The following is a 23,922-nucleotide window of genomic DNA, read 5'->3' as shown; positions in this document are numbered from 1 at the left end:
ATTATGGGTTGTGTTTCAACCGAGAATTTGTTGAGAACTAATTTAACTTCACCTAGGTCATGTATGTTGCTGTTGGCCATCTGTCTGTCACTGCATAAAGCCCACCCAAATGATTTGATTGGCAGGTTATTGCCAGAGCACAATCAGTTCCCAGTGGAGGGGTTCCAGACCACTGTTCCACCACTGGTTTGGCATCCAGCCTCATGCTTGTCACTTTGTCTAGTATAATGTTGTAAAAAGTGTGCCGTTTGAGCCCCGCATGCCGATTCTTTTTACCCAACAACGTGCCATTTATCACTACATAAACACAGCTTTCACATTTCCCATACCATGTCTACTGTAGAATATTAATCTGCCCTACACAAGGTTTCATACATTAATTACTTTTTGTCCTCTGCTGATCTGTGTCGGTTTTGCTCTTTTTTTCAGTTTTTCATTTTGTATTTTTAATTGGACTCAACATGTCTCACAGAAGATACTGTAGCCTGACACAGATTGCTTTCTGGTGGGAAAAAAAAGAATAAATACTCATTTTAATTAACAATATCAACTATTAGAACATGACCATAGAGTCGCCCTGAAGCTCATTGGTTCTTATATAATTCTAGAACGCACGGTCCTTGATTCTGATAGGCTGAGCTCCATTCTAAGATGCTGTATAGTTAAAACTGCACATATACACTTCATTAAAACATGTATGTGTATCGCAGTGAAAAGTAAGAAATACTTTACATGCTTTATTTAACACTGGATAAAAAAATACATTGCAAGTAGGTAGATATTTTTTTTCTTCCCCTACACAAAATGAGACAACCGCGTTATGTAAAGCAAGCGTCTGACAAGCTCACTGTTCTCCCGAGAGCGTGGGCTCTTCTTCTCTTGTTGTAAGAAGGCACTCTGTCTTTGGGAAGCGCAGATGTATTCCTTTCTGTGACACCGTTCGCGGCACGCCATCCGCAGGGTTCGTGCGTAACGGCACGCCGGTGCGCACTCGCACTTCGTTTGAATCGAGCCCTCTTTAACTTTCTCCCGAACTGGGATTAAGGAGTTTCCTCGGCGCAAAACGGGAGATGGGGATCGTGTCGGAGTGAAAAAACAAACAAACAAAAAAGATGTCAAGTCTTTGCAAGCGCTGAAGTGGAAGAGAAAGAAGCATTTTTTTTGTGGAGTTTTGTTTCTTGTGCGCAACTGGATGCCTTATTTTTTTTATAAATTATTTGGTCGTGTCCTTCCTCTTACCCAGAAACCTAAGCTTTGCGCGGGTGTTAATGGACAGATTGACTCCTGCTGGCATCAAACCTACAACCTTCCAGTCGCAGCGTACGCTCTCCAGCCAATAGACTTCCCTGGCACAGCGAGTCCTCCCACTTCAACAACCTGTATCACATTTACAGTATGGATAACCGAACGTTTCGCCTCGCGTTAGTCCATTTAACAACTTTTCGGAGGGAATGGATTTCAACCTAATTGGGTGGAAAGTGCGATTCTTAGTATGACTTTCACCTTCGCGTGTCCCCCGCTCTGCTCCGTATGCAGTCTTTAGTTGAGTGTTATTTTATTTTCTGTTAGGATTTCGGATCACTTAAAAAAAAAAAAAAAAAGGAGTTGTAGCCTAAATCTCGTCGGCTCTCATGGGACTGAGGCATTCGTCGCGTTGTTTGCTGCTACGGCGGAAGATGGCGGAGGCGGACAGCTCGGAGGTAGGGACCTTGCGATGTCCTGCGCCCGGTACTAGCGGAACCGGGGCACTGTCAGTGTGCTTAATCTCACGGTGCCAACGCATATGACCTGAGTATCATGCATGTCTTTATTTGTCTCAACCTTGTCTCGCCGTTTAGAGTAAATGTTGGAAAGAAAGTGCAGCGTCCTGCAGAATTTCGGGTCTGATCTAAGCATGCAGTTGCAAGAATAGAGCGAATGCATGGGGGAGATGTGCATTTATGTTAAGTGACATGTGCATGCATGGACGCATGAAGATTGTGTCCGCTGTCCTTGGTGCTGAAACGGAACTGCACCTTTCGCCGGCTCTTCCCTGAGTGTGCAGTATCTCAGCATCGTCGTTTTTCTCCCCCAGCTTATCATGTGTCTGCCTCTCGGCTTGCATTTAATCATTACTCTGTAATCCCGGCATTAGCAGAAGGGCACGTCCGCTCACTCCAAAACTGTAATTTACTGTACTTTGTTATTCACCGTGTCTAAATCCTGCTGCAAACTCTCCCCCTTTTCCATGCTCAACAGCGGCAGCAGCAGCCTGTCATGTCCCCCTTCTCTCAGTCTGCCCAGCCCTCCCCCCTGCCCAAACCAGTGCCTACTAGCCACCATGTGCCCTGCGTCCCCCACACGCCCCACGTAGCGGCCCTGGCCACCTGTCCCGGCCGAGGCAAGATCGCCAAGTTCATCAGCCCGGAGGAAATGACATCACGGGACTACTACTTCGACTCCTATGCCCACTTTGGCATCCATGAGGTAGGCAGGACGGGCTGGGGTTAGACGCCAGATGCATGGTGATACCCTGTTGGTTTGACTCTCTGGCAGCAGGATATGTCAAAAGAAGTGATCCATGGAAATCAAGTTTAAAATAACAATACAAAAGTCCAACTTATTCTCAATTACACCTACCAAACAGATTTTAAGAGTAACAAAGATATGGAGTAATCTGTCCTGATGCATGTAACAGTCCACTGTCACAGCCACCCACAGTGTCCTACTAGAGCTACAGCCTAACTAATGACCTTGATGCGCGAAGGCAAGGTGGTGGAAAAGTTTCGGGACATATAGACCTTTTTAAATAGCGTCCATATTTAGCATGTGGGTCAGCTTTTTTGCCTGCTCGCAGACAAAGAGGGCGTCCTGATTAGAGAAGAGCGCCGAGATATAAAAGAAGGGAAAAGCGGCGCGTGTGACTGGGCTCAGGGAGACGGATACCAGGCGGTCCCCGGAGGCTTTGTGTTGTACTCCTGTCTATTTCAAGGAGCCCCGCCGCTGTCGCCGAGGCTTCTGGCCTAAATACGGTGCAGCCTCCTCTGCCTAATTGAATGTCAAAAAAAATAAATAAATGTATTCACGAGCAACTTGCACAAGCATCATTACATCCATTACATACGATTATTATGTATTCCTTTGAGCGTGCCAGTGAATGAAGCTGCTCTCTAGGTCCTGCATCACAGCTGTCGCCTCTTTTGTCTCTCGCGCAGGAGATGCTGAAAGACGAGGTGAGGACGCTGACCTACCGGAACGCCATGTACCACAACAAGCACGTGTTCAAAGATAAGATCGTCCTGGATGTTGGCAGCGGCACGGGGATCCTTTCCATGTTCGCCGCCAACGCCGGCGCCAAGCACGTCTATGGGGTGAGACGAACGGATACGCCCTCGCCCCGCAAAAACAAATACTTTTTGTCTAAAGCTCTGTGAGAAAAAGAGAGAGAGAGAGGACAGCTGCGCCCCGAGCCGATGGTTCAAATTAAAATCAGATCTCTGCTGTCTCATTAGCTCTCATGCGTGGCCTTTTTTTTTCTTCTTGAGATAACGTATTAATATCTTGAGGGCTGGTGTAAGTCCAGAAACTGGTGATATCTCACAGACCATCTGCAAGAGACATCTTAAGAGAAAGCCTGTAAGCCAGGTTACCAGAAGTGTCTCCCACAGTGATGTATGATTTATAGACTGTATTAGACGTACGGAAGGCCGAGCAAAATGATGTATTAGTTTTCATGGGACATGAGGTCTGAGGTGCACCACAAGGGACATTAGTATTTAGAGGGATTAGCAGGGTTTGATTAGACCCGTCCTCTCGCCATTACCTCAAAGGTCATGACCTTGCCGGTTATTTTCGGTATTTTGAACCGATTAAAACGTATGAAACGATTTAGCCAGTTTAAATTATTGCAACAAACACTCAACAGTTCCAAGTTCAGAAGACATCTCAACGTGAGTTTCCTCCTCTCAACCCTCAGATCGAATGTTCAAGCATATCTGAATATTCAGAGAAGATCATCAAGTCCAATCACCTGCACAATGGTAAGTGGTTTTCCATTAGTGCTATATACAGTTTATATACTTATATATGTGTGTGTGTGTGTGCCTTTAAAGCCAGCGCACTGCAGAAGACTTGTGGGTTGGAGGTGGCGCGAACAATCTGCATATTTCCATCATTACCTTCACACTTGACAATGTTAGTCACGGCTCCGGCGGTTAACTGGCGGCTCGCCTCTGATGTCAGATAACCACAATCTTTGCCATCAATCAGAATTCCCTCCACGGGGCTGATTACCATTGTAAAATGCCACCCTGAACTTCACAGATGGAGGACTGGCAGCAGATGGCGGGTTTCGTAACCTGCTCGTTTGACATTAGGCCGGTTTTAATTTCTTCTTCTATATTTATGCTTCAGGCGTTGAGCCGATGATCTCAGCAGGACGTGATAATTCACAGAGTAACGACGACAGATAATATTAAGTATCCAAGCAGATTCGATACAGTGCTAGTTTGCTTTTTGTTAAAACATGAAGTTATTTGATATCTGAAGCAGGGTCATACCATATGCTTATTCGTAGTCCATCTATCACCTACAATAGATCGTGGTCTGCAAACCGAACAGAAGCCAGCACCTTTTCTGACCGGGAACTGAAGATGTTACGTTGATCTCTGCTCCCTTCAAAGCCACCAGACTCCACTGACAAAACCAGCGATTTTACGGCGCAGACCAAGGGACGACTTCTGCCACGACGTGTCAACTAAATTGTGTTGTTTTGTGATTTTGTCACATTAAAATGTTAGTTCGGATCCAACTTGACCCATTGATAGATCACACAGTAATATCATACAGTAATTGACCAACAAGCAACTTTGTTCTCTGCAAAGTAAAATTAGTGTATTTGTCAATGGAGCCTGGCGGCTTCATGACTCCCACCAACATTCACTGATGTTGGTCGACCACTGTATGATCAACGGGTCAAGTTGTATCCGAACTGACATTTTAGCGTGCCAAAATCACAAAACAACACAATTTAGTTGACGCGTTGTGGCAGTATATAGTCGTCCCTTGGTCTCCGCCGTAAAATCACTGTTTTTGTCAATGGAGTCTGGTGAGACATTCATGGGTCTAAACTACAGTAGCTGGTCTGAAAAGGACTTCAGGTTTAACCTGTCATAGTTGGGACAGTTCAGAAACTTGCAGAGCTTATACCACAGTTTTTCCCTTCAAAGTTCATTTGCTTCCAAAACTTTAAAATGAATAAAATAAATGCAGTATTATAACTTATCCTAACTAATTACAGATAAAGTACAGTTTATTTCAGTTGCAGAACTTCCTCTTTTACTTTGAAAGTCTTCCATTTCCAAAATAATCTCTTTATGTCCTTAAATCACGGGTCAACGTGGTCACAAACAAACAGAAAACAAGCGAGATGCATGCATAACAAAAAGTGAGGCACCAACATTAATTAAGCTGCATTAAGTTACAGCAATCCCGAGGCATCTGAGCGATGTCGTCTGAGAACAGAGCTGTTGTCCGACTTGCATTAATGTGATGAAGCCGCTGTGAAGTAATTTGTCGCCTGCTGTTTTGTGGCTGCCCAGTCATTACCATCTTCAAGGGCAAGGTGGAGGAGGTGGAGCTGCCCGTGGAGAAGGTGGACATCATCATCTCCGAGTGGATGGGCTACTGCCTCTTCTACGAGTCCATGCTCAACACGGTCATCTTCGCCCGGGACAAGTGGCTGGTACGACGGTGCTGCTGCTGGGTTTAGGCTTGTGGAGTTAGGCCGGGGATTTATGTGTGTTTCTGTGTGTGTGTGTGAGACTGCCTGGACAAATAAGGCATTTGACATATAAACAGACCAGACAGTGATGAATTAGAGGATTTACTGTACTCGCACTTTTATGTGTCTGCTGCCCAGATGCTAGGGTCATACATGAATGATCTGGTTTCTAACCTCGGCAGGCTTTAAACTCGCCACATGTGATCTTATATTACATGCCAGGTGTGTGAACCATAAAGATGATGGATGGCCTTTTGGTGTGTGTGTGTGTGTAGCTGAACTATTTCTTGTTTTCAGAAACCTGGAGGCCTGATGTTCCCCGACAGAGCGGCTCTCTACGTGGTAGCCATTGAAGACCGGCAGTACAAGGACTTTAAGATTCATTGTAAGTAATTCAGGAAGATTTGCTCAATCCGCTTCTTCTCTCTCCGTCTCTTCTCTAAGTAAAATGCAACATCACTTTTTAATCTTGAGTACAAAGTTCATAAACCCTAACTCATTAGTACTTTGGCCACTTGGAGGCAGCAGAACTGCCTATGATCATGTAAATCTTAATATTCACGCTTGTTTTAGCTTAATTTTGGTCTCCACCAACCGCTAAAGGAAATCGTAGTCTCTTCAACTTCTTATAGCCAATTACCAGCTACTTCTTCCTTGCTGAGCACCTATCATACGTACTTATTATAGCTGCTATCTGTATCTGAGACAGAACTAAACTGTGATACGGCAGGCCATAAAACTTTTAGCCACGCATTATATTACACATTCATTTCAAGAGGAACTTTAATTTCTTTAATTGGCGCTTTCACACCAATAGGGAGGACTGCGCATCTTTACTGGCTTTCTCTTTTTTGGTTTTCAATAGGAGCGCTGATGTAAAAGCTTGCTGCTGGTTGGCATGGCAGCATCGCTTAGAGTTGTTCAGTGTGACATAAAACCTCAGAAATCATACAGGCTAGTAGTCCGTTTCTTTTAAGGTGTTGTTTAGCATGCTGGTCCTGCATCCACTCGGCTTACTCTTGATGTCTAGATCACGGTGCCCTTGTGTCACTAAAGGTTCCTTTTATGCTGGAAAATTACCTACTCTAACTTCTAAAGTTAAGGTGCACTTTCTCTAACAGCTGGAGGAACTATGAAAGAGCCTTTTTGGCCATTTGTAAGTCACAGACAGCTGGTGTGTGTCAGGGACAATGAGAAATCATTAATACAAAGGTCATGTGCTTGTCAACTCTTAATCTGACATGGTTTCTTCAGCAAAAATAACCTGAAAAGTTTGGGTTTGTGAATGTTCACAGTAACTTGATAAGTAGATTTTGACTTGCAGCTGATATACGGAAGTGGTTGAACTGTCTAGGTAAGCTAGCAACGTTACTGACGTAGAGTGTAAACTAATAAAAAGCACTTATAACTAAAAGATAAAACTTAAAAAGTAGTATCAAAATGATGAAACCCCTGTGTTACCTTTACTCTACGGTACCTCCGCTGCTCCCTGTGTTCAAATAACTATCACAGCTGGAGAGCTGAGCTTAACCTTGTGATCCAGATCAAGGCACCGATATTAAAAGGTGCCAGTCACACTTGTGCTTACGTTGGCATCGAATCTGGGTCAATACCTGCTGTTGAGTTTCCTTCTACTGCACAGGTATCATTCTCCGCTTTATTACATCTACACATGCACATACTGTAGAAGTACATTCTTTCACACAAATCCCAAAAGATTTCAGTCTGCCCAAACCCTCACACTTTTATTTTTAGTTTCTCTGCGTCGGTGGCACATTCCACCTTCTCATCATGCAGACTTAGTGTTTGGACCCCTGACAAAACAAGGTGGAGTGGATGGACAGAGGGAATGGGGGAGGGAAGGCTTGTTTGGTGTGTTTTCAGCCCAAAGTATAAAAAAAAATATATAATAATAATAAAGGTTGCCAGACACAGTGGAGGAGGCTGGGGTTTATTTTCGGGAGGTCTTGTCTTTCTCCCTGAAGGGCCAGGATAGTCAGAAAGACAGCGTGAGTCTCCCTGGCGATGTTAAAGAGCTCTGTTTTATTTTCTCCGCTGCCTTTTTCCTGTGCTGACAGCTTGGCAGCGAGAGAGAGAACAGAGCTTTTGCAAAAGTGCATGAAAATTCAAGAAGTGAAAATCAGTTTTGCGCTTTTGTCTGCGCAGGGTGGGAGAATGTGTACGGGTTCGACATGAGTTGCATTCGGAATGTGGCCATCAAAGAGCCTCTGGTGGATGTGGTGGATCCCAAACAGGTGGTGACCAACGCCTGCCTCCTTAAGGTTAGTCTGTATTTCCTTATCATTTAATGCATTAAAACGCGCTTATGTTCAGTAGCCTGCTGGCTTGAAGAGTCCGGCTGCTCTGTAACCACCGGCCAGACGGCAGGAGTGTAAACAGTCTGTAGCTGAGGTGGCTTGGGTCAGAGAGGAGATCCGAGAGGGTTTGTCCGTCGTATTTAATTTGTGCATCTCGTCTTGCGAGAAAGAAAGAACACAACCTCATCACTGGTCCCATCTTCACAATGAATTGTTGGCAGAACAAGCCAGTGAGAAAAATCTCTCTCATTGCCTGGACAAAGTTCAAAGGGCGCACATGAGACGTCTTCACAACAACGTGATCATCTAGCATGAATGAACTGGAGACTAAGGGGTGTCAAACTCATTGTAGTTTGGGGATCAGTAACATAATAACCTATAAATACACTATACTGCCAAAAGTATTCACTAGTGCGTAGAGGTCACCAACTTTCTGCAGAGTCAGTCGCTACAGACATCCAAACTTCATGTGGCCTTCAGATCAGCTCAAGAACACTGCGTAGAGAGCTTCGTGGAATGGGTTTCCATGGGTGAGCAATGCAAAGTGGTGTACAGCACGCCGCCACCGGACTCTAGAGCAGTGGAGACGCTTCTCCATCTGGCAAACTGATGGACGAATCTTGGTTTGGCGGTTGCCAGGAGAACGGTACTTGTCCGACTGCACTGTGCCAAGTGTGAAGTTTGGTGGAGGAGGGATTATGTTGTGGGGTTGGTTTTCAGGAGCTGGGCTCGACCCCTTAGTCCCGGTGAAAGGAACTCTGAATGCTTCGGCATACCAAGAGATTTTGGACAATTCAATGCTCCTTAACTTTGTGGGAACAGTTTGGGTACGGCCCCTTCCTGTTCCAACATGACTGCGCACCAGTGCACAAAGCAAGGTCCATAAAGACACGGACGAGCGAGTTTGGTGAGGAAGAACTTGCCTGCACAGAGTCCTGACCTCAGGCTAGGAACTTCTTGTCCAACATCAGTGTCGGACCTCACAAAATGCACTTCAGGAAGAATGGTCAAAAATTCCCATAAAACCTTGTGGAAAGCCTTCCCAGAAGAGTTGAAGCTGTTATATCTGCAAAGGGTGGGCCGACGTCATATTAAACCCTATGATATAAGAATGGGATAAGAATGACAACTCTTACTAAAACAGCCCGACCCATGGTGGAGAAATTAGGAATAGATGCCAATTTTATTGAGAAATTGCTGTCTTCTATGTAACTCTCCAGATTAGACCCTCTGGTGGGACGGTTTTGTCCCACGGACCGTATGTTTGACACCCCTGCTGTAGACCAACTGATCAGAATAATTAAGGAGAGGCCAGGCTTCCTAGCCCCCGAGCTCTTAGCGGAATTTATGCACCAGAAAGCCTGTCGACTGAGACTATTTTCCAGTACTTAACAGTGCTGTAATAGTCTCCAGCTCTTTTTCCACTCTTGAAGACACAACAGCTGCTCGAAGAGAGGATGACAGCATTCAGAGATAGCTTCCTTCTACATTTACCTTTCTTTTCATTCCCTTCTCTGCTTTATATCATGTCCCTTTCCACGTTGAGTATCTCCATTCCCTTTTCCCCCCCCTTATCTCATATTCTCGTCCCCGTCTCTCTCTCTCTTCTCCTTAATCGCTTCTTTCCTTTCATCATCGCCGGTCACATTCTCAATGTCACGCCTCACTAGTCTTGAGCGAACAGGGGGGCCTCGCTCCGTGTCTCCCGCCGTGTGATGTGCGAAATGTCACACACAAGGCCGAGTCACCAGTGGGAGTGAAACGGGCGCTCCGCCGCTTAGATAAGCGGGCGGCCCTCCTTTTGTGTTCAGAAAGGTGATTTATGTGTAAGGATGGAGGGCCCGCCCGTCCGCTCGCTCGCTCGTTAGTTACTGACATGCTCGTCTGGAAATTAATTCTCACTCTGTCACACGTCTGCGTTCGGGGCTCATCCTTCTCTTTTCCCCCCCTCGCCACCGGCCGCCTCACCCCGCCTTAATTCGAACCGCCAGTCATTCCTTGCATGCTAAAATTACACAATCCCTCCCAGCGGCTTTTTTATTTTTTCCCCGCTGTGCTCCTACAGTTCGCTGTGTATGATTCTGGTCTGATATCACTGGAAAGGACAGAGGTGTTAAATCACAATCTGTCGTGCTGACGCCACATGGCCGAGTGAACTGTGGCGAGATGAACAGGTTGCGGTGTAAAATCGCTCCTTTTTAATAGGGCATCATCTACATGCAGGGCAGAAACACACCAGCTCCTCTTCTATTTTGGACTCGCTGCGTTGTCAAGCTGGTAACAAAAAGTCATACTTAAATCTGTGGTTGCAGCCATAAGCCAGTGCTTGATATAACACACACACATGCATGCTCACAGCCTCCCTCCCTTGCAGACTGGAGGGAGGACACCCACACAGCATGTGTACTGCGAGCAGGCTCCGTTTGCCAGCCGTGATTCAACCTGTGGGCTTTCACACACTTGCGCATGCACAATAATCATGGTGAATAATCAAGAAGCGATCGACATACACATCACAAGCGGCGGTGACAAGTTATGGCTGTGATTGTACATCACCGTGCCTCCATTCCAGCATCAAAATGCAAAATATGAATAAAATATCAGCTTCACCAAATAAAGCACGGCAACAGGAACCTTATTTTTTTTTATTTATTCATTTTCCAGGAAGTGGACATCTACACTGTGAAGCCAGAGGACCTGTCCTTCACCTCCGCCTTCTGTCTGCAGATCCAGCGCAACGATTACGTCCACGCTCTGGTCACTTATTTCAACATAGAGTTCACCAAATGTCACAAGAAGACTGGCTTCTCCACCGGTGAGGCTGGGACAGTGGTTTTTCTTTTTTTAGATGAGAAATGTTCTCACTTATTTTTTAAAGTGTCTCTGATGTTACCTCCTCAACCCTCAAATGGATCCAAACTTCCAACAGAATAGAGAAATCCTAGTTAGTATTTATTCACTTTGATTCACATGAATAAAATATCTGCTAAACTCCCTGTAAAAAAACTAAACTTTTAAAATCTAAAATCTAATCTATAAAATATGGAAGAGTAGATGCAATAATACTTTTGGAAACTAAGGGAATTTTAGTAGTCTTCAAAATCCACATAAGAAACATTTCCTTTCTATAACTTTGTCCACATTTCATTCGATAATTCACACAACTTCTGTTTTTTATTACTTTCAATGAAAGGAATTGTGTCCAATAAGGTTAAAATCTCAAAATCTGAATAAATGAAATCAAAATTTTGGGCAATGCTTTAACGTCTGTAGGTGGTTCAAGGAGAATTTACGGACGAACACATGAAAACCAATGAAGTAAAGTCGGGATGTAAAGGCAAACTTCACAGGTTTCAGTCAAAACCAAAATAAAAATTAACTGAAAATTGCTTGAAGCATACGCAGTGGGGAGGTATTGGGCCACATGGCTGTGCCAAATAAGTTGAAAGCAACAAACAAAAGGCCTAACTATCAAATCTACAAAAAGGGTACGAAGAAGGTACCCCAATTTCACCTATAGCCTGCACCTTCCACCACAACTTATTTAAACAGAGCTCACAGGTCCACACATTTTAATAACTAATAAGGCAAGTAACAGAAATCAAAGTAAATGGCAGAGAGCAGCAGCAAAGAGCAAAGGTTGGATGCTCCAGCTGGGTCCCTTTTCAAGTAGGCCCTGAGTAGTGATTGGACAATCTTGGGGCGTCCCAACCAATCGACAGGCGGGACCAGACTTCCCAGGTGGTAGCCAGTTGTGGAATTAACACCTACAGAAACAGAGAGGGGAGGAGAGAAAGAGACAGAAACACAGAACCCCTGCCTGGTACGCAACATCCATCACAAAGAAGAAAATCCATGCACCATTTAGAAGAAACAATGTCCGCCCTGCAGCCACTGCGAGCTGTAAAATCAGTCTCTTTTAAAGAGAAACCCCTTCATTTCACCCTCTCAGCTCTTGGCTACACTCTGCTGGTCTCGCACGAGCCAAACCACCGCTTGCACCGACGCAATCGCCGAGCACTTTCAAACGTGGGCTTGAGAACACCTATTGCAGGGAGACTAGCCGAGCTGTTATGTAAGCTAATGTTAATACATTCGTGCATCCGGCGCTTACGTAATATTGTGTAGAGGAGGTTCTATGTTTGGCTGCGTCTGCCGGGCCTGAGGCTGAGCATCATTGTGGGAGTTCTCTCTCTATCTGCCTCTGTGGTTCTCCCAACGGGCGAGACACTCTCTGCCGCTTTGCTGTTAAGATTTCTTCCACGTTAACATGCCCAAAGCGGTTCAGCGCCCATCCAAGCTCCTCTGTAAATATTTCAACTCACCTCATGTTTTTTTGTTTTTTTCCTCCTGGTGTCTTCTCTCCTCTTTCTTTCTTTATCCCCTTTCACTTTTCCCTTCACCTCTACCCGTCTTATCTTCAGCTCCAGATGCTCCCAGCACACACTGGAAGCAGACAGTGTTTTATTTAGAGGACTACTTAACTGTCAAGAAGGGAGAGGAGATCTTCGGCAGTGTCGCTGTCAGACCCAATGAGAAGAACGTGGTAAGGCTCGAATCTTCTGGAGTTTAGGTTTTAAACTGTCGTGGAGGAGCAAATCAGATCCTTAGAGTGGCAAGAAAACAGTTTAAATATTAAATTCGAAATGTGTCCTGCATCAACAACTTCACTTAAAGTGACATTTAGGGAAGAGAGCCATGAGAGGATTTAGTCTGCACAAATAGCAGCCTGTTGGCTTAGCGCAAATACCAAGCTGTCGGAAGTTCCAGTGAGGAGAAACTGTTGTTTTCACACTTTTAAATTTTATACAAAACGGACATTTCCTGTTCTAATTTGTCTATGTATCTACCGTAGCGTGACCTGGAGTTCACCCTCGAGCTCGACTTCAAGGGGCAGCTGTGCGAGGCCGCCATTTCCCACGACTACAAAATGCGTTAGGAACAAGAACGAGGCCCTGGTGCGCACCGACCCTCAGCCCCTCCGGGACGCAACCAGAGAGGGGGAGGGCGCAGGCTCTCCAACGAGCACTTGCGGCCGGCCAGAGAGGGCAAAAACCGACGCATCTGACTGGATGCCGACGAGCCAGCATCTAAGTGATGTCATCAAAATAGGGAAGCAACCATCAGCTCTAGTGCCGCCGACGCGACCGGCACATCGTAGAACGTAACATCCTACGTGAACTTGATTTGTCACCAGATTCTGGGAATTATTTTTGAACCGACATAGCATTAATGAGTCTTTACATTGTTGAGTGCTAATTGAACAACCTTGATGTGTATGAGGCTGAGAGGGTCACAGCGCAGTCATTATCTATTTTTCTTTTAGTGATTTGTTTATGGCATAAGTGTGTAGAACGACGTACAGTAATTAATAGTGTTTTATTTAATTATTTACTAGCTGCATGTGAGACGTCTTTTTTTTCCCCCTGTTCATTGATTTCAGAAAGATGTGAAATGTATTTATTTCTTTAATTAACAATAATTAGGAAACAGCTGTTCTTTGGTGCCAGAGTGAAACAGAACAATGCCTCAGAACTGTAACAAACACAGATGCAATACGTCACGTACCACGTTAATTCAGAGAAAAGAGCAAAGAACGTGAAAAAAGAAATGGAGAATAAAATGTCACAGAATCAGATTTTTCTCACGTGATTTTCATTTAAAATTACATTATTCATTTTTTGTACTACGTGATACACAAATACAGGGAAATCAACACTAGGCAGCTAACTTTCAGTTATGAAAAAGCTACAATGTATTGATGATTTTGCTCTTGGGTTTATCAAACTAATTATAATACAGAAGATTTTTATTTAGATTTTCATAGACTGTGATATAGAGACACAGCATTATTTACAGGAAGTGGTTCAGAACATTGTTTTTGCTTTAGACAAGCTACTAATGTCTAGCTAACACATCCCCACTGATATGAGCTTTGTCACATTGTTTTAGAAATAACCTCATCTCAAAATAACGCTGCCTTCAAACGGGATCATGTTTATTGCGATCAACAGTAGTGTAAATGTCAATGGCGCCCTCTTGTGGCACTTATAACTCGTAAGTGGACATTTTGCCGCTTTAATGTCGTACTTTCAAGTGGTAACATCGGCCCTGAGCCATGAGAACGCAGCTGCTAGATAACTTTAGCAAGTTAGTTTAGCGAGCTAACAATAACACGGTAATCTAATTTAGGAAAGACACAAGATGGAGGCTATTGGGAATATCAACATTCACTTACCATCCACCTCTGCCTTTTCTGATAACTTCAAAAGTCTCAACTCGTGAACTCCGATGTTTGAGAAAATGTTATACCATAAGAGGGCGCCATTCACGATAACCCCGTAAAACTCAATCCAAATTGAAGGCAATAGGAATCAGAATAGTTTGAGGTAATACTCCATATTACGCAACCACTGACGTTGAGATTTCTTTGCTTGAACTGATGGCAAGATGAAAGTGATTATAAGGCGGTCAAGGTAGCAGAATGCATGGACAGAAGAAGCCAAGACAGTGGCCAAGGAATAACCACGTAAAGAGGATGAAATCATAAAAACATCCGTAGGTCTAGTTATAAAGGTTTGGCTTTATAGTTCTTTATGTCGCCCTAAACATGCGCTGCCCTTCTGGGCCACAATGAAGACAAAATTAGGTTTTTACACAAATCCAATACTGATTCTGCATTTTCCTTCAAACACTGTAAATGTCCACCATCCAAAAGATGTTCCAGATATCATTAAATTGATACCTTGTTTTGATATATATATATTTTTTTTCCAGTCAGGGTTTCTTCACTTGCAGCAGGCTTTCTTCTTGACAGGCTGAGCAGTGAGGATGACTGTGGTGTCTCTCACTCTGTCCTCCTGCTCCATTAACACTCTGAGGAAAGACAGAAACAGAGACGAGAGGATGCGACGTGAGCTGACAGCAATTAGCGGCACCGGTGCTCTGCGGCCCGTCGCCTTACCTGGCCAGGTGCGTCAGGGACTCCGTCACGTTCTTCCCCGTGTAGGCGCTGACCTCAAAGAACATCACCTTGTTGTCCTACACGGGATATGCACACAAAGACGAGTCAAATACTCTGGTGGTTCTTCGGAAAAATGTCAGAAATAAAGTTAAATTGAGAGTCCTGAAACAACCATATTCTTTTTTATTTATTTATTTAGACTGAACTCAATCAAGCAAGAAGCAATAAAAGCACATAAAAAACACCAGATCAGTCATAAATTAACTAGAATTTAGTCTTACATAAGCCAGCTGCTCTGCATCTTTAAATGACACATCCCTGTCCTCATCCATGTCCATTTTGTTGCCCAGCAAGAGAATGGGGATCCCTTCACCTGCTGCTTCCTGAGAGAAGAAAGCCCGGGTTAAATGGATTTATGAATTATATCAACGTTAGACTAACATAAAATTTAAAACAAAGGGTGAGAGCTCAACAAATAAACCAAGCAAGGTCTTCAGAGGTCAAGATTTCAGACCTGGACATTGGTGAGCCAGGGCTGCACAGCCTTGAAGCTCTCCTCCACCGTGACATCGTACATCACCACCACGCCGTCTGCCTTGCGGAAGAACTGCTTGGTTATGCTGCGGTACCTGTGTTGATGATGCGACTGTTAGTAGACTTTATGCCAAGTGTTCCTCAGTAAATAATAGTAAGTTCACGCTAATAAATGTTTTGGGTAAATTACATGTGCGTCAAATCTACTCATTATATCATGTTTGAGTTCATAGAAATACGCTGTGTTGTACAAGGGAAAGCACAAAGACTACAGTACGTATTATATATTAATTTTATTCTTACGATTATGTGAATGAAGTCGAAGTCCTGAGTAAAAAATGTCTTACTTCTGTCTGTAATGTAAGAATTCTTTAGTGTGAAAATACTTTTTTCTCTGTTTTTTTAATAGTTCAGAGAAAAAGAGGTTAGAGGAAATTCTCAACTTTTTTCCTTTTTTTTCGAATGTTTTTTTTGTTTGTGTTTTTTAACTTTGACAGTATTCGGGGGGGGGGGACAAACAAAAACAATATTTCAACAATCCGCCAAAATGTTCAACGTCAGTTTTGGCGGCAAAATCTGAATTCTGAACTTTTTTCTTAAATATTTGTCCTCCAGTTCTTTTCCTTGACTACAGTGTTGAGAATTCTACAATATTCTTAAAGAATGTCGGAATTATACGACAAAATGTAACAATTCTGTGAATGGTCAGAATTATGAAAATAAAGTAATTCACAGTCATAAATCAGATATTTTACAGTGACTCTAATCCTCCTCCATGGTTTCTATAACAATAATTATTAAAGGTTTTCATTATTTAAATTGAAAAGTGGTTTATTAGTGAACTTGCAAAGGTATTGCAGGTATCTTGAAGTTACGCACCTTTCTTGACCTGCAGTGTCCCAAAGCTGCATGGCTACCTGCATGTTGTCCAAGGTTAACGTCTTCACGCTGTAGTCGATGCCTGATCGGAAACATGCTTGTGTATTTTAAACGTTTAAATGAAATAATTTAAGTTAGATTTGACTGTTTTTCTTATTTTATGTCAGAGGACAGATGAGCAATGACAGGAATGACCACTGGGGGGGACTGAGTGTGTTACTGCTCCAGCTGAGGAGCAAATGGGGGAGGGGAAGGAGGGAGACGGTGATAACAAAGACCAAATGAGGATTGGGAAAGATGAAAGGAAGGAGAAAAAATTCATCAGAAGTGACATAATCTGATGTACAATGTGTGCCAGGGCTCTTGAACAGGCAGTGTGACTTCAGAAGCCCTTTCATGTGATGCTAAGTCACCCTCCGATCTCCTGCGCTAGCATCAGCAAACACACACACACACACACGCCGTTCGGATCTGCCCCTGAAACGTTACTGTACAACGCAGCGCCAACGCCTCTCTTCTCACCCACAGTTGCAGTGGTGGAGGGGTGGAAACGGCCCTCACAGAAGGAGCGAAGCAGGGACGTCTTGCCTACGCTGGAGTTTCCAACCAGGACCACCTTGAAGAGACGGTCTGGGGCAAACAATGCTCCTTCTTTTGCCTTTCGACATAAAACATGAGAACAGCAGAAGACATATATCAGATTTATCTGTTTATTAAAAAGATATTGAGCCCTTGAAGCTGGGGACATACTTGCTGGGTCTCCTTCCCGACAGGCTGTCCCCGTGAAGACAATGGTGTCTTCTTCGCCCGGGTAAAGCGGGATTTCCTCGCAGGAGGAGCTTCTGCCGAGACTGAGAGCTGACTGGATGGCCGTGCAGCAGGGAGGTCAGGAGCCGTGACAACACTAGATTCAATGTCACTCTGAGGTGCTTCTTCTCCTTCCTCGTCTTCCTCGTCCTCCTCCTCGCTGAGCTGGTGCAGTAAGGGCTGCGGTCCGCCTTGAAGCAGGTGCGGCAGGTGGTCCTCCTCGATGGAGATGACTCGCCGGAGAGGCCATCCATCCGGCGGGGCATCCAATCCGTCCTCTTCTTCCCCGGCTTTCTTCTCAATTTCCACTTTCCTTGATCTTTCTCTGGTTTTCCCCGTCACCCTCTTGGCGGTGGCCATTTTAACGGGCGCCTTTTTGGCCCTCGCCTTCACGTCGAGCACTTTAGTTGGCGCCGGGCTGGCGTAACCGTTGGCTAGGTTCTTCTTCGCCGAAGGGCGTTGTATACATGCGGCCGGTTTGGACGCAGAAGTGGTGCTTTCGTCTTCACTACAGGAGGAGGAAGCAACAAACACGATTTGAAGGTGCTCTATGGGCAAGGCCTCCAGAGACTGGTAGGACCCGTCCACCAACAGTGGGGCTCTTGGGGGGAACAGAGGAGAAACAGAGGATATATCGGATCAATTCACTTGATGAAAAAAATTAGGAGGCCGAAGCCCTCAAAGGTTTCTGATCATCTCAACTAAACTAAAACATTACTTTAGTTCATTTCTAGAGTGTATAAAATCAGATATCCTCTGTTTTTCCTCACATCAGCAACGATCTGACAAGACTGAGTTAAAAGAGTATCGGGGACGATGAGTGAATCACCTTTTTGTCGGCTGGCTGGCGTCGTCGAATATGTTCGCGAGGCCCGTCCTCTGCTTCTGCTTCTTTCTGAGTGAGGTTCGAGGCTTGTTTAGACAAAGAGGACACGTTACGCATGAGTCTCATAACGGCGCAATGGACGCCACTTCACTGCCACTTCAGATCGTAAAACAGAATCTACTTACGACACCGGAGCATATGTCCCGCTCATCCTTCAAATGTTTGTTCATCTCTCTGGAAAAGATTTAGAAGAAATATAAAGAAAGGTGAATGTAAACTGAACCAGAACCCAAACAAATCAAACTACTACCCGAGTTTGAACAGGGTTCTCATGGGAGATCCTCATCATACCTGAGGAGATCAAGCTGCTTCATGAGGCTTTGCTTCTCCCTCTGCAGCCCTTCAGTGACTCTGTACATTTCCCTGAATAAAAGATAAATTGACAGCAAAGTGAACGTTGTATAATTCCCTATAAACACATAAACGAGTGTGCATATACCTACATCTCCTTCTCCTGATGAAGCCGCGCCGCCTCCTCCTGCAGCATGGCCAGCTGCTCCTGGGCCAGCGCCAGCTCCTGGCTGGTGCACTCCAGCGCTCGGGACAGCTCGTCGTTGGTCATTTTCAGCTTGACGTTCTCCACATGGCTCTCCTGCCTCTCGCTGCTCAGCTCGCGGCACTGGAGCTCTAACTGGAGAGGAATGAGAGTCACAGGAAGGAAAATGCACTAAAGCCGGGTGAGTGTACTTACAGGATATCTACGGGGGGACGCGGAGCAGGGTGAGTGCTGTTTAAATCTCCTCCCCCGTGACACATCTAATACCACTTTTACACAGTTATGTGGACTTTTTTTTTTTCTAATGGATCTAGTTGTCTGCACAATATTATATTTGTTTTTTTAAATACGGCAGCACATACAGCGTCAAACGTGTTGTACGTATGAACTCACTCGTTTCTGCTTCTGGAAAAGCTGATCCAGCTCCCTCTCCTTAGAAAACAGCTGGTGCTCCAGGTTGTGGCTGCGAGACTGAAGACGCTCAGAGTCCTGCATGTGCGCAAGGAGAAAAAAAAAAGGTTAAAGGTCACCGGTTTAAGTAGAGGCACATGATTAAGGCCGGAAAAGCGCCTGCAGATACACGAAACCAACACTTTTTGAACTGCTTAAAAGAAAATCATCTTCTTCTTGGTGGTTGAGTGTCTACTTAAGGAAGAGTTGTTAAATAATCTGAGGTCTAAATGACCTGGAAAGTGGGTGGAGAGGCAAAATATACTTAAAAATATACTTAAAGTATAAAAATATTCATTACACACCATAAATTATATATGTTCTTACACTTCTAAACATGATTTTACAGCTTTTATATAATGCATGGAGGCTTAATTGACTGTATGACAATTCCTTATATATCATGATATGTTTTTAAAGTCCTAATCTGCTGTGATGGTTCTTTATGAAATATAGCTTAAATTAAAATTAGTAAATTTGCTTTAAAAAGTTTCATGATTGTCTTGTGACCTTGTTGCGTTTTGTCCATGTTTGAGTTCCTTTTACCTTCAGTATCAACCTGTCTTTCTCGTTTTTGATCTGCGCCTCCATCTCCTCGTACAAATGCCGGATCTCGCTGTCGTGCGTCGCGGCCTTCCTGCACCGAGGAACAGTGTCACGTTAATGTCCAAATCCGCGAGAGACACGTGAGCGAGAAACAACATCTGCAAACAGAGCAACCTTGTTGTCTAGACTGAGCTCATGGCCATGCTGTTTCTCTCTCGTTTGTGCAATTGCTGTACATGTAAGTACTCGGAACGCTCACACAAACAGCGGCGGGGCTTCATTATCAGACGAGTGGTATTTATATTCCCTCTGACAATTGTTAAGACCCCAGCAGCCAATTAGTAAAGTCTAAAGGAATAACAAGCTGTTACACAGTACCAGGCAGCGCTGTGGGGTAAACCTGCATCCCGGTGATGCTTATGTTTTGTTAATCTGCAGTTTTACATATTCACAGTAATTATCAAGCATGTTGCTCTGCATAATATACTGAAGATATAGTGTATTTCCTTTTTGGCTAAGCATTTGTTTGTTTCCCTATCACCAGAACATGGTCAGATGTCAGTGTGCCTCCAGAGATTAGTGGTCATTTGACACGGATAAAGGCGTTGGCCTATAGAGAATTACAGGTAAATCCATGCAAACACGTATGGCATGTGGACATGAAGACACACAACGCCCGCTGTTACGATTCTTTCGGTGGCTAATGAGACAGAAGAATAGTTGCTTTATGGTAAAAAAAAGTGGAGGACTTATATGTTTTAAGCGTGGGAACCAATTGAGAAATGTGGCCTTTTTAATCCAGGATAAACACTCACTGTTTCAACGTTAAGTAAACACAGTTTCCTAATCCCTGTTCATGTTTTGCCTTCATATTCCGGGCGTCACTTTCTCCAGTCCACCATTTTCGCGCTTAAACGCAAAGGTTGTTAGGATTAAAACGTCACCTACCTCTGGAGGGCGCTCTCCATCTCTTTCTTTTCCTCGTGGGCTTCTTTGATTTGGTGCGTGACCCTCGCCAGAAACTCCTCAAAATTTGACAGGAGGTGAGGCTCATCTCGTCTGAGCTGCGCCCAAAGACTGCGCACCTCGCCCGGGCTGGGGAAAAAAAGACCCAAATAGGGGGGAATTAAATCATCAAATTATCTCCCCCGTGTGAGACCTGAATCATAACTGATGATCACACTCACTCTTCAAACACATTACTGGCTCCCAGGCTTTCTAGCAGCATACAGAAATGACGCTCCTCCTCATCTTCAACCGACAGCTTGGCCTCCCACTGGCTCTGATAAAGGGCTTCCTTGGCCCTGCAGGTAGGCCCAGGGGCCTGATTTTGGTCATCAGTCACAGAGAATCTCCGGCCGTGCAGGAACTGACCTGAAATACACCCAACCGTGGTGGGAGCATAGATGGGTGGCATCATTCTGCCATCTTTACACTTTAGCTAGTGGAAAAATCCTACTAAATAACACAGGAGAGTGGCATGCAGATCATTTTAGAGTGAGAATATGTAACCTTTGAAAGAAGAAACAACGCGTTCTACATACAAATGTAAGATTGAATTCATGAGCAGTAAAATGGAAACATTAGCCTGAAGCCACTTTTCCACCAAATGAACCTGTACCTTTTGGTCCCAGGAACTTTTAGTCCCAGGAACTCTTTTCTAAAAGGAACGAACCTTTTTAGTTCCTTTCATTTTTGCAACAACATCTTGCTCCACTGTAGTCCCATAGGTGGCACTTATAGCTGAAGACTACGCAACAACAATAGCGCTATTTAAGCTAGTGGCGCTATAACAACAGTAAACATGAAGGAGGCTAAGTTATAAAAAGTATGCTCATAAATTTTATAAGCTATTGCAGAGACTACTGAGTGAGAAGAACTCATGGCAACAGGTCCAAAATGCTGGGAGTACTTTACCGATCAGAAACGTTCAGCTCTGCAAACTCCACCCCCAAAGTTCTTGTACTTTAGAAAAGTACTAGCCCTTAGCAGGAACTAATTTCTCCAGAACTTAATTTAGAGTTAATTTAGAGCTGCCATGGTATTCCTCTGATTAACTCCAAAAGTTCCTAGTTCCTAGTTCCTGTGCTAAGTTCATGTGGTGGAAATGTGGCATTACTCCCCCCCCATATGACTAGTAGCATATGGTGGCTAATGTTCAGCTACTCTAACTTATATTACTGAGTCAATTAGTTACTTTACAACTCCTTCCTACTTGTAACACCATCATACATAAATTTTTAGACATAATTATTAAAAACGTAAATTCACTTGCAGCCAGCGTGGCCTTTGTTTAGCTGAAATCACATAGCCTGGCCGTTAGCATATATAGGCTTTCAGTTCAAAACATGGCTAAAGCATGCATTATTATTCATGGAAACAATATTGTCAGTTTGACAAAGAATATGCCAAATATGGCTTTAGGATTTCAAAGCAAGACTGGAGACCTACTGAATCCAGAGGAGAAGGCCTCCAGTGTGAGGTAACCAGTGCGGTCTGTATCCAGGGAGTCAAACACATCCTCCAGCTCCTCTGCAGACAGAGGCAGCTCTCTGTGAAGCCTCTGCGAGGAGAAACATATAAACACTTCAAAAAGCTGCTGCAAAGAGCTGAACTGTCTGGCCGGGTTGAGAAAGTACGGCAGAATGTACTTGTAGCCAAATAAGTACGTGTCACATGATAAGCCTTAGATCTGTCACATCTGTATTATTATTATAACTCAAAGACAGCTTGCACCGAATAAACAGCAAGTGGCTGCTTCACTGTACACCGCTTTTCTTGGAAACCATCAATGCAGAAAACAAACAAAAAAAAAAGCTCACAGCTACCTAATTAACGACGCAGCTCAGACATGATTGTGTGTATTGTTCCTGCTTTTGAAAATGATGTATACGTGCGTGAGCCAAATCACACTCCTAAACATTTCCATCAAAGGCGCTGTTTCTCCTCTTCTGTGGCTGTTCAAGTGCACAGAGTAGGTCTTTAACAATGGTAATGTAAAGTAAAATCGTAGAATTGAGCGAGAGCCGCGACACTAAGTGTTTCCTGCCGGCTATTCACCGTTATTACGGCCCCACGGGGCACTGAATTGTGGCGCAGGTAAAAGCGAGTCCTTATGACCCATTGTTCTCCTTAGCCGAGGCTTAATGCATTCACAGACGAGAAGAGACGTTAAAGAGTGTGGTCGGGAAAAACAAACCTCTCCACTAGTTTAAATGAAATATTAACCACATAAAACTGGCACTACTGGCGAACTAATTAGTCTGCTATTTTATTAACAAGTACCAGAAGGAAGAATTGTTGGGTTTTGCCACAAAAATATAAAAAGTCTCTTCTTTTTTCCATAATAAGTTGTTATATATAATAGTAAAAAGAATAGATTTTGGTTTAGAAATGTTGTTCAGACGGAGAAAATTAAGAATTTTGAAGAACTTCTGACATGTTTTAATGTTTTCTGACATTTATTGGATCAAATAATCGCTTGATTGCTAAAGCTGTTATTGCATTGACTAAAAACTACTGTAGGACCCCCAATTAGCCTGAAGACTACAAAAGTGAAAGCCTCTAACCCTCATATCAGTGCGGGTGATGAAGCCTTTCCCCTCCACATCGCAAGTCTGGAAGAACTCCTTGGTCTTGTCCAGCAGGGCGATGCGACCCCAGTCTGATCCCCTCCTCCCTGGGTTCACTCCGAAGCCATTCACCCTGCCCTCCTCTTCCTCCATAACTCCTTTTGTGAGACACGTAGCGTGTACTTCAGTGTCAGCCGTGGGGTGAGATCCTCCTCCTCCTCCTCCTCCTCACTGGCCTTGCACCCTGTTCTCTCGGGCCCTGACAGTCGGCATGACGACAGAGGCAGGAAGCAGCATCAGATGACGGCTGATAACTCGGCGGCGTATGAATACCCAAAACTGATAATGGGTTCCTAAGAATACAAGCAGAACAAACACAAGGGTTAACCCTCGTGCTAAAAAACCCTGAGAGTTTTTTTTTTTTTAAGAAAAGTTACGCAAGAGGTTAAAGCAACACTTGCTCCACAGTACTTCCCTTTTCTAATATCTCGCAGAGGTATGTAAACACAGTGTAAAGGATTATCTTAATACCCAGCCACACCGAACACATGACGGCGTAATGCCTGCAAGACTGCAGCGGCCATTACCGAGAGATGAATTCATGACTGTATAGTGCAGCCTCTCTGCCCAGCGATGTTCATCCCAACTTTGTGCCTCAAGCAGGGTTTTGTTTGCAAAACGTTAGGAGCTCGATTGCAGTTTGCCTTGT

The 23,922-nt window shown here is 44.2% G+C and overlaps 2 protein-coding genes across 5 annotated transcripts; one reads left to right on the top strand and one right to left on the bottom strand.

Moving 5' to 3' along the window:
• Positions 1-1,631: 1,631 nt before the first annotated feature.
• On the top strand, positions 1,632-14,265 carry LOC311508602 (protein arginine N-methyltransferase 8-B-like; the record flags this gene model as incomplete). Of its 4 annotated transcripts, none has more annotated exons than XM_084573438.1 (10): positions 1,632-1,700; positions 2,248-2,466; positions 3,195-3,350; positions 3,956-4,019; positions 5,580-5,722; positions 6,059-6,146; positions 7,928-8,043; positions 10,744-10,894; positions 12,504-12,625; positions 12,935-14,265. In XM_084573438.1, the coding sequence occupies 10 exons, from the start codon at positions 1,632-1,634 to the stop codon at positions 13,016-13,018; spliced, it is 1,212 nt and encodes a 403-aa protein (XP_084429564.1). In that variant the 3' UTR covers positions 13,019-14,265. The 4 variants fall into 4 exon arrangements, with proteins under 4 accessions (XP_084429564.1, XP_084429563.1, XP_084429562.1 ...); XM_084573437.1 differs by having other exon boundaries at positions 2,245-2,466; XM_084573436.1 differs by having other exon boundaries at positions 2,242-2,466.
• Positions 14,266-14,867: 602 nt separating this feature from the next.
• cracr2ab (calcium release activated channel regulator 2Ab) lies at positions 14,868-23,366 on the bottom strand (the record flags this gene model as incomplete). Its single annotated transcript, XM_084573093.1, has 17 exons — positions 14,868-14,955; positions 15,044-15,120; positions 15,325-15,426; positions 15,558-15,672; positions 16,457-16,538; positions 16,979-17,114; positions 17,207-17,864; positions 18,093-18,175; positions 18,275-18,323; positions 18,441-18,512; positions 18,593-18,780; positions 19,039-19,134; positions 19,642-19,732; positions 20,590-20,736; positions 20,829-21,015; positions 22,093-22,204; positions 23,211-23,366. 17 exons carry the CDS (start codon positions 23,364-23,366, stop codon positions 14,868-14,870), a joined length of 2,439 nt encoding a protein of 812 aa, XP_084429219.1.
• Positions 23,367-23,922: the final 556 nt, after the last annotated feature.

Source organism: Chelon labrosus (assembly GCF_963514085.1).
Source record: "Chelon labrosus genome assembly, chromosome: 23".
NCBI lineage: Eukaryota > Metazoa > Chordata > Actinopteri > Mugiliformes > Mugilidae > Chelon > Chelon labrosus.
This window is presented reverse-complemented; position numbering and strand designations above follow the sequence as displayed.